The sequence below is a fragment of the Saccoglossus kowalevskii genome, chromosome 21 (genome assembly GCF_978046115.1).
Source record: "Saccoglossus kowalevskii chromosome 21, keSacKowa6.1, whole genome shotgun sequence".
Taxonomy (NCBI): domain Eukaryota; kingdom Metazoa; phylum Hemichordata; class Enteropneusta; family Harrimaniidae; genus Saccoglossus; species Saccoglossus kowalevskii.
In genome coordinates this window covers 17,771,232-17,781,454 of record NC_140661.1, presented here as the reverse complement: position 1 = coordinate 17,781,454, position 10,223 = coordinate 17,771,232, and the positions used below count along the sequence as shown (strand labels likewise).

Sequence of the window (10,223 nt, the reverse complement as noted above, 5' to 3'; positions counted from 1 at the left end):
GACCAAACAAATATTTGACTTTTAATCATTACAATGACGCTGAATTGGACGAGCATAAAATATTAGTGATTTGTGATCGGATACATGTTGTTCATTCACCATAGCAAAACATTAAAACGAGCTAAATTGTCAACACTTCGTAATCATAATCAATTACGCCGCCCATTTATCATTAATGCATGTAGAATAATGATTGCAATCAACATGAAATCAAATAAATGTAATTGACAATACGCATTTTAGTACAGAAATTTGGTAATACATGACCATACAAAACACCCGAATTATATATTTAAATCAATATTTTTCAGGATTATCAACATGATAATTGTGTTTATTGCATCTGCTAACAGTGTTTTCATGTTTCACTTATTTCAAGACACGTTTGAGCTTTTGTTTGTCAAACATCGCATTAACAGATTGCGGAAATATGCGAGCTCCTTTAGTCAAATCTGCATGTTTTATTTTAACATTACAATTATTTATTTGTAACTCATCATAGATAAAATGGCGTACTTGCACATGCGTATTGTCAAATGTCGCCTTGTCTGACTGTTTGATTCCATGGTTATACAGGCTATTGTTTTAAGCTGACCACATATTTAGTAACAGACTATTGAACCCTGTCAAGTAATTACTTTCTGATGTCTTTGCTGACCTTATGAATGTTATCGCCACGAGAGATGTTGACAGGGAATTCCTAGAGCACTGCCCAACGATAACAGGGCAGCGTTTAGGGTCGATGCACTGCTTTGACACTGCATTACGTGCAGGTAAGTCAACGAGCATAATATTGAAAGTGTTCGATCAGTTAACATTCTTTGTTTTCCCCGTATGGGTAGCATCAAACAGCAAACGCACAATTTTCTGTTCAGGTTAAGATATCCAGGTAATTTCAATTGCCTGCCTATGTTCGCATATCCTTTGTTCATGGTCTTCTACACGTAACAGTAATACACACATACCTGTTTTCATCTAAAGCCATTGCTGGATGTATATTTTACTTTTATACAGTCTATAGTACTACATTTGATGTAGAGAATCTCGCAATGCCAATTTATACGTGATAAACATGTCTTGCCCAATATTGCACACATCACTGTGCTTGCCCTTTTATCGTGCAATAATAGACAATAATACGGCGTCCTTTAATTTCAATATACTTGTTTAATTCCATCATACAATTTAGAATTATTCTCTTAAAATCATGAATCTAATTTTGCTAATTATACACATGGAGTGAAATAAGGCTCTACATCACATTAGAAATGCCAAACAAACCATTGTATACAGTCATAGACAATAGTTGATATAATATTATCCATATGCTGACTGGGTTTTAATGCACAGGTGAATCCTGAAAAAAACAATTCATTGCACCAATATGTTTCTGTTAGAACCACAGATTCTGGCGTCCAGTTAACAGTTATTTGTTATAGAAATATTAATGATCTTTTAAAATATTTTGAGCAAAATCTCAACCGAATATCAATGTTGAGACACTTTCGTGCCCATTGCTGTTAAATTTCTGATGCAGTGATGTAATTTTTACTTGTCATAAATGTATTTGTTACATAAAAATAGGAAGGTATTTTATATGTTTCCACTTTTGTATGTGTTTTTTTATCACTCATTGTTTTCATTTTCATGTTCAAACAAGAAACCATATAAAGCTATAACTGCCAGGTGAAAGTGTTTTCTATAGTTTCATAGAGGGCGTTATGCGTTGATCACTGTCTCCTGTCAGCTCCATTATTATCTACGATTTACTGGTTTATCCGTCAGATCTCCTATCCTAAAACTTTGTACGGTTATTTGTAAGTACTCTCTTTAGCTATCTGTCGGTTATATGAAACAATGGGAATTGCGTTAGAAGCTTTCAGATCCAGAATCGGTTGTTTCTCTGGTGTGAGTCAAAAAACATCATGGAGTCCTTTTGTTCTACTTCTTCATTTGCATATCAACGAACATCGCATACTATTCAAGTGTATTCACCTAATACTAATGTTGTTATTTATGAGCGGAAACGTCGAATCCAACCCAGGCCCTGGTCCTAACACCCGTTCCCAAGAATTGCCAAGAAAAGATATCGACGCGATACTGAGCTCTTTAGCCGACATAGCAAAAGATTTGAGAACCCGATTTACTGCTATTTAGAACCGAATGGACAATATTAAAGACACCCTACATGAAATTCAAGAAACTACTATCTCAAGCACAAAGAGAATCGACGAAGTTGAAGCAGGGATTGAAGAATATAAAAATGAATTGAAACTATGTAAGAAAGAATTGTCTGAATTGAGGGGCGAAGTGATAACTATGCGGGAACAAAATGATGACAAAGATAATAGGGACCGTAGGTGTAATCTCATATTCCGTGGAATAGAACAAAAGAATTCGTCTTAAGATTGGGATACGACTGAGAATATAGTCAAAGATTTGATTAGGGATAAACTTGGCATAGTCAAGGAAGTTATATTTGAACGTGTGCACAGACTTGCCGGAACCCCGTTCTCTCGTGCTGGACGTCCAATCATTGCAAGATTCACTTTTTTCAATGACAAAGATCATGTCCTACGTAATGCCTTTAATTTCAAGACTTCTCTCCAAGAATTAGAGGAATTCCCAGTAAATTACTAGCAAAGAGACGTCAAATTCTAGCTTGTGATAGCCCCGCAAAAGTTAGACCCAGGTTTGATAATCTTATTGTAAATTCGGAGTTGGGTAAACGCGTTTATATCTATGACGACGAGTTAAACGTCGTCAAAGAGTTAATAAGCATTAACCAACCACAAAGCTAGGGGAACGGCCGGCCCCGACAGAGTGACAAGCCACTGTCAATATTTTCATGGAATTGTCAAGGATTGACGAAACAGCTCGGCAACATTGATATCATGTCGTTAATCAACACTTATCCGATTGTGTGTTTAAACGAAACATGGGCAATATCGGAGAGCGAGTTTGAAAATGCTATCCCCATGTACAAATGTTTTTCAACATTTAATGTTAAACGCAGTCGTTTTGGTCGATATTCTGGCGGGGTATGTATATTTGTTGCCGACTATATAGCTCCCCATGTAAAGCGAGTCTTCGAGAAATCCAAAAATGTAGTTTCAATTATTCTAGACAAAATTGTTTTTGGTTCAGACACAGATATTCTGTTAGCAGCTGTGTTTATACCGCCAGAAAACTCCCAGACGTACGTGTTGAACTATCTTAATGGTATTGAACAATTAGAATTATTTTTAATTGATGCATATTCTAGTCTAGATGAATTTAATTTAATTATTGTTGGTGATTTTAACGCCCGCACAGGAAATATGCCCGATTTTATTGTACAGGATAATGATTCTTTTCTACAGCCTGGTTATCAAACTGATGTCTTGGATTGGCATAGAAATTCAAAAGACAAATGTGTTAATTCATATGGAAAATAACTTTTAGATCTATGTAAGAAATTAGAATGACATATTGCGAACGGTCGTTTTCCTGGGGATAAAAGCGGTGATTTCACGTGTTACGCTAACAATGGCGTCAGTGTTGTTGACTATGGCATTTTATCTTCAGAGTTGTTTCATATTGTTGACGACATGTTTATTATTACTTTGGATGCATCTGACCATCTTCCAATCTGTCTTAAATTTAAACTCACTCATACTAACTCGCCCCAAAATAAACCGGGAAGTGTAATGAAAACTACACCCAGGTGCCGTTTCAACTGGAAAATCTCGGGACTTGAATTATTCATTAGTCGTATGAATGATGAGTTCACGCAACAACAGCTTGCACAAGCCTCTGAATATATCACACTGAATAATCACGACCAAGCCATACATGTACTGGGTGAAATATTTGACCATTACAAATAGAAAAAAATTGTAGGGAAATTGCCAGTTCATTTGTGCTGATGCAATATCATACTTCATTGCCAATTATGATATAAACGCAAAAATATCTGATTTTCTGATTGACTGACATCATCTATTTTTGTGTTTATATCATAATAGGCAAACCCGAATTTTGACCCCAAGAAATTAAGTCACTGTAATATTGGAGGCATGCACTCCACATAATGAGGGACTGAGTTATGTATGGCATTGCATATTGGAAGGTGAGACTGGTGTACATTGTCACTGGTACAGTTGTGGGGATCACATAAGGTAGATGATTAGATGACACTTAGATTGACACGTTGTGGGTTTTTTCTTTATACTGATATTTATCAGTTAAATTTTTCCAGTGGGCCGGCCATCAGATGCACATGGCTTGTGTCTGAAAGTGAAGGCACTTTGACTGTCCACATAAAGGTGTGATAGAGACCTAAACCACAGAAAACTTCATTTAGTATATCTAATGATTGTTGGTCTATACCCCATTCTGACATTTTGGGAGGCTCACATTATTTGTGATTGCAGTATCTAATTTAGCTTTAGAAATTCTTCCTCTACTAAATATCATACAGCATAAGTACACTCAGCACCTACTGGTTGTTGTAGTTGGTGACAAAGTCTAGGACTGATAGATATTAGGTGGCACATATGCGGCTTGATTGCTGGATTATAGTATGAAAGCACAACATTCAAGCAAGAACTTTGGTGGGATTCGTTCAAATTTGAAAGAAAACTACGAACATCAGATTCCACCAAGCACAATACAATTAAATTTAAGTTATTTATCGTACAATATAGATGACATACTGTTACAAAAATGAATGTCAGCCTTGTTTTTATGGGTAATTATTAATAAATAAATGTGATTCTTACAATGGATAACCTTAGCGAACTATTTGCTCAGAATAAATGTGATCTCAATAGGTATCTGCATATCTATTTCTAAGGTCAGTGCAGAAATGTATTTAACAACACCTGGAAATTCTCCACATAGAGAGGGAGATTTAGATAGAGTGGTCATGTAAACTCATTAATTATGCACATGTCTAATAAACTGATTTTTGTAGGTGGCAGCTAATTTCATTTATGGGTATATTGTTTATACATGTATACAGCTATATTGTGATTCTGAGATTTGACCTTAATGTGTAACTAAGTATCGGAGCATCCCATGAAAAATTGTGTTGTTTATTGCCGTTTCTGGTTTATTGTGAAAACATTGACAGTCCCATTTTTGTCGCAGAAATAAAAACACAGAAACTTGTGAGACATGTTTGAAGTTATTCGATACCTCCATATAGTTATAAACTGAATATACAGAAACACATTACTATGATGTTGACCTTTATGCCCTTATCCCGGAAATGTAACCAGGTATTGAGAGCGGCGTGACGGACCTTGCTAATTCATTATGTAGTCATAGAAAAACTCGCATATATATATATATATATATATATACACGTAAAACGTTCTACAGCATTCCAGTCAGGCAGTAAACTTACATGTTTGAGACAAGTATTTAAGAATCCCAATACGATTTTTGGCCTTTGACCTCTAAATTAAGTAAACAAAGTGATGGCATGATATCATTATACACATGTTCTAAGTCACCCTTTATTCTGTTAGAAATAAACAGTCCACACATTAAACAAGTAACACTAATGACAATTAACATCATCTGCGTAACATTGACAAAATTGTTCAAAAGAAACTATTGAATGTTTCAGTTATCTAGCAATATTCAAACTGTTTAGTTTAGTTTTGAATTAAATTGAATTTAATTGCGAGTTCGAAAATTGCGCTCGCCTCTAAATATTTAAATAACCTATACTACATACCATATACACTGGGAAATATTGACCCCACAGAAAGAGGAGACAAATTAGAAATGGAGTTGATCCTTATTACACACAGGGTTTGTATTATCAATGATCGGATGATCGTTATTATAAATAACGTTGTACGTATTACCAATTTTGTCGATTGGCGTTATTTAAATTGTAACTTTGTTGCTCCTGATTCCATACATTTTATTAAGTAACAAATTTTTCTGAGCAAAAAAACTTATATTTTTAAACTTTGCGAAATGTCCAAGGGGTTTGCAGAAGGCTCATTAATTATTTATTGTCTTATTTGTAAACGCATATAGAATCTACTATATCGAGTGTTATACCCGACTCCGACGGTGGTTTATTGCTATTATATATCAACTTCATTTCTGTAGCATTTTCGGCACTCTCGACCTTTTTACAAAATAAGAAAGAGTAGTTTTCGAACGACGTGTAATGGGCATCTGCTGCATACTGGTCGACACGGTGATTAGATGAAATGGGCCCTGGAACCAGTAAATTTACATATGCTAAATTTACATATGAATAACTGTGAATAAATTATCATCAGCAGAAATTACAGGCAGCGTGCACTGTGCGCCATTTTTAAAAACATGTGCTGTGGACTTATTATCGTTGTCGAATTTTCTATTTTGTGTTTGTTATGTTGACATTAATTGGTCCACTAAAGGTGCAGTTATGAAACAAAGCAGATGCTGCATGTGTACTTTGATTGTGGATATTAGAAATAGAAGCGGTGCCAGATTCTGCGGCAGTTGGTCAAGACGCTACTATGCCGGTGTTCTCTGGGGTACAGATGACGTTGTCGGAAACACCCGCTTCGGTTGCTACGGTCACTTTTTTATCAGAGGATTTGTTTTTATAACCCAAACTGCGAGACAGGATACTGGACATTCCTTGACTCTGATTATTGGCGAGTTCGTTGGTGTAGGACCGAACACTAGCTTCGTTTTTATGCGCTAACACAATGATTTGTATAAATTGTCAACAAATTTGCTGCTATCGAAATCTCTTTCATCATAGATCCCAATTTATTTTCACCAAGGGGTGAATTATAATACCAGACTGTGTCAGTTGGTGTTGCATTTACACGGGGCCCCTGAAACAACGCATTTTGCTCGTGCAATTTGGACAAATACATTTGAAATGCTGCAACGGGACAATTTTTGCTGCCGGTAGCATACATTTTAGCCTGTGTTTCGAAATCGTCGTCAGGGTGAGTTTTGTTTTTTTCAAAATATGTACATTCCACATGTACATTCCGGGTTTCCTTGTAGCTGTCTTGGATGCGATAGCTATATTTTGTCAAACTTCGAAATCCCTCCCGACCCTTGCGGCCAAAATGAAAGGTCAAATCAAACCAAATTGTACGTAACAGACTCAGTGGGTCGCTAGTTGACATCACCTCACTAGACGTTAACTTTCTCAAGTCGAAGGTGGTAATTGAGGTTTTATGACAAATTTTATCCAGTCCGTCTGCCTTGAGCTCTTTATTAACGCGGGAAAGATTTGAACTCTGTGTCGTGGATTATATTGATATTTCGGTGGTATGGTGGCGAGTTGAGGTGTCGATTGATGGCTGCACGCATTCCCGATAGGCTTGATTTGGAGTACCGCTCCCCATCTCTGCTTCTAGCTTCGGCGTAGAAACGGCGTAATATAGCCGCTATTTCATCAGGTGGAAGAAATTCAAAATTTGAATCTTCGTTTTTCTCGGTCAGCCATGCTGGGGAAAATGATATGAACGATTTATTTGAAATTATATCAAGAGGTCAAACCAGCAATGGTTTGTTTGTAAACAAAGGCACAATGTCAAAGTTGTCACTGACATTTCAAAATTGTTATTCCCCACGCTGTTTGCTTTGTGGTTGCTTTCTCGTCTTTTAGCAACTCAATGTTGTTAAGGTCAATTTCATTAACATTAACAAAGCGTTTTTTTCTCTCCGTCTGGACGAATTCTTCGGTTTCTGCAAGAAAATCTTGCTCCGGTAGCTCCCGGACATGATACTCGACCATGTTTATGTTGCAGACAACGAAATCATGTCGCATTCACAAATTGTAGGTTGTACAATTTTTTTTATTTAACCACTGCTAGAATAAAATATGTGTATAATATCTTCATGCTATCAATATTACCCCAAAATTTCCCTAATATTTAAATGCCCTTTATTTGTTTACACATTAAACTTGTATTATATTATACCAGTGTATCACTGCCATCAATGCATCATTGTGATTGGTTGGGAGACTGTTTTAATTTATGCAAGCCATGGTTAAATAGAGCATAATGCACAGTTATGGTGTTCCAAATAAGGCCCCAGAATATGAATATCAATTCGTAAACAAATAAAGGGAAGAGCATTTACATTTTAGGGAAATTTTGGGGTAATATTGATAGCATGAAGATATTATATACAAATTTTATTTTGGCAGTGGTTAAATAAAAAAAAATTGTACAACCTACAATTTATGCATGCTATTCTTTGCGACATATTTTCGTTGTCTGCAACAGACATGGCCGAGTATCATGTTCGGGAGCTGTCAGAGCAAGATTTTCTTGCAGAAACCGAAGAATTCGTGCAGACGGAGAGAAAGAAACGCTTTGCCAATTTTAATGAAATTGACCTTTACGATTTCGAAACACAGGCTAAAATGTATGCTACCGGCGGCGAAAATTGTCCCGTTGCAGCATTTCAAAATGTATTTGTCCAAATTGCAAAATGCGTTGTTTCAGAGGCCTCGTGTAAATGTAACGCCCACTGACACAGTCTGGTATTCGTGAAAATAAATTGGGATCTATGATGAAAGAGATTTCGATAGCAGCAAATTTGTTGACAATTCATACAAATCATTATGTTAGGGCAACTGCGTGCGCTGTGTTAGATTCGGCAGGAGTTGAACCCAGACACATTATGTATTTCACGGCACATAAAAACGAAGTTAGTGTTCGGTCTTACACCAACAAACTCACAAATAATCAGAGTCAAGGAATGTCCAGTATCCTGTCTCGCAGTTTTGGGTATAAAAACAAATCCTCTGACAGAGAAGTGACCGTAGCGATCGAAGTGGGTGTTTCCGACAACGTTATCCGTACCCCAGAAAACAACGGCATAGTAGTGTCTGGACCAACTCCCGCAGAATCTGGCACCGCATCTATTTCTAATACCCACAATCAAAGTACACATGCAGCATCTGCTTTGTTCCATAACTGCACCTTTAGTGGATCAATTAATGTCAGCATAACAAACACAAAATAGAAAATTCGACAACGATAATAAGTCCACAGCACATGTTTTCCAAAATGGCGCACAGTGCGCGCTGCCGGTAATGTTCTGCTGATGATAATTTATTCACAGCTATTCATATGTAAATTAAGCGTTGAGCTTGTTCAGTTTATTCAATTTCTAATTATTTGCTAGTTTCTTGCGTCGTAGAAATAAACATCCTTTGATTGTGATGATATCTAAACTTGATGTTCTGTGCGTTTCTGTGTACTGAGCGCGAGTGTGTGATAAAAGATTAAATACTACTTCCAGGGCCCATTTCTTCTGTTCACCGTGTCGACCAGCCGATGCTCATTACACGTCGCTCGCAAACGACTCTTTCTTATTTTGTAAAAAGGCCGAGAGTGTCGAAAATGCCACAGAAATGAAGTTGGTATAATATAATAGCAATACCGCTCGTGCATATATGTCGTGAATTGTGCAATATCTCGTGGTATACCCGCCTCCGGCGGTGGGTTATTGCTTAATTCGTATTCTAGGGCCTTATTTGGAACACCATAACTGTGCATTATGCTCTATTTAACCATGGCTTGCATAAATTAAAACAGTCTCCCAACAAATCACAATGATGCATTCATGGCAGTGATACACTGGTATAATATAATTAAGTATAATGATAGGCACATTTCCTTTCTGATCAAATGAAACATACAGCCTGCATCCAATTCTAATTTAGAAATGGTAACTGCTACTTAATGTGTGATAACAGAGCTATTTTACAATAAGCTACCTATACGTGGCAAGTGGACTCAATTGACATTGTGCTGTGCTGTATGCTTATCATGAAAGAAGATTGCGAAATAGTTAATATCCACTTCTACATTATTTGGGCGTTGGATACTCTTTGTTTTATACCATTGTTCACAATCGGTTTTCTAATTAAAATCCGCGGCTACTTTGTTTTGCCAGATACATAATCCATTTGATTATAACACACAATGAAACAGCTTTCATCATTGCGTACCATATCTTTTTGTCACACAAGTTTCCTCGCGTACATATCAGTTATTTTATTTTGTTGTGATGGATTTTGTCGATTGCTCTCAGTGATTTGTTTTGGCCTTCTTGGACCTGCAAATGTCTTTATACACATTTTTCTTTAGATATGTATGCAAATCACATCATAAAATAGTGACGTGATGCCATTTGCGCAGGAGCTTTTGTATGGCATGTTGTGAATTGTTCTTATCTCAAAAAGT

General features: G+C 36.5%; 1 protein-coding gene across 1 annotated transcript; it reads right to left on the bottom strand.

Annotated features, from left to right (window-relative positions):
* Positions 1 to 6,692: 6,692 nt before the first annotated feature.
* LOC146729681 (uncharacterized) lies at positions 6,693 to 7,756 on the bottom strand. Its single transcript, XM_085495057.1, has 3 exons — positions 7,570 to 7,756; positions 7,326 to 7,466; positions 6,693 to 7,228 (listed from the first exon to the last, which is right to left on the bottom strand). The coding sequence occupies exons 1-3, from the start codon at positions 7,754 to 7,756 to the stop codon at positions 6,693 to 6,695; spliced, it is 864 nt and encodes a 287-aa protein (XP_085351183.1).
* Positions 7,757 to 10,223: the final 2,467 nt, after the last annotated feature.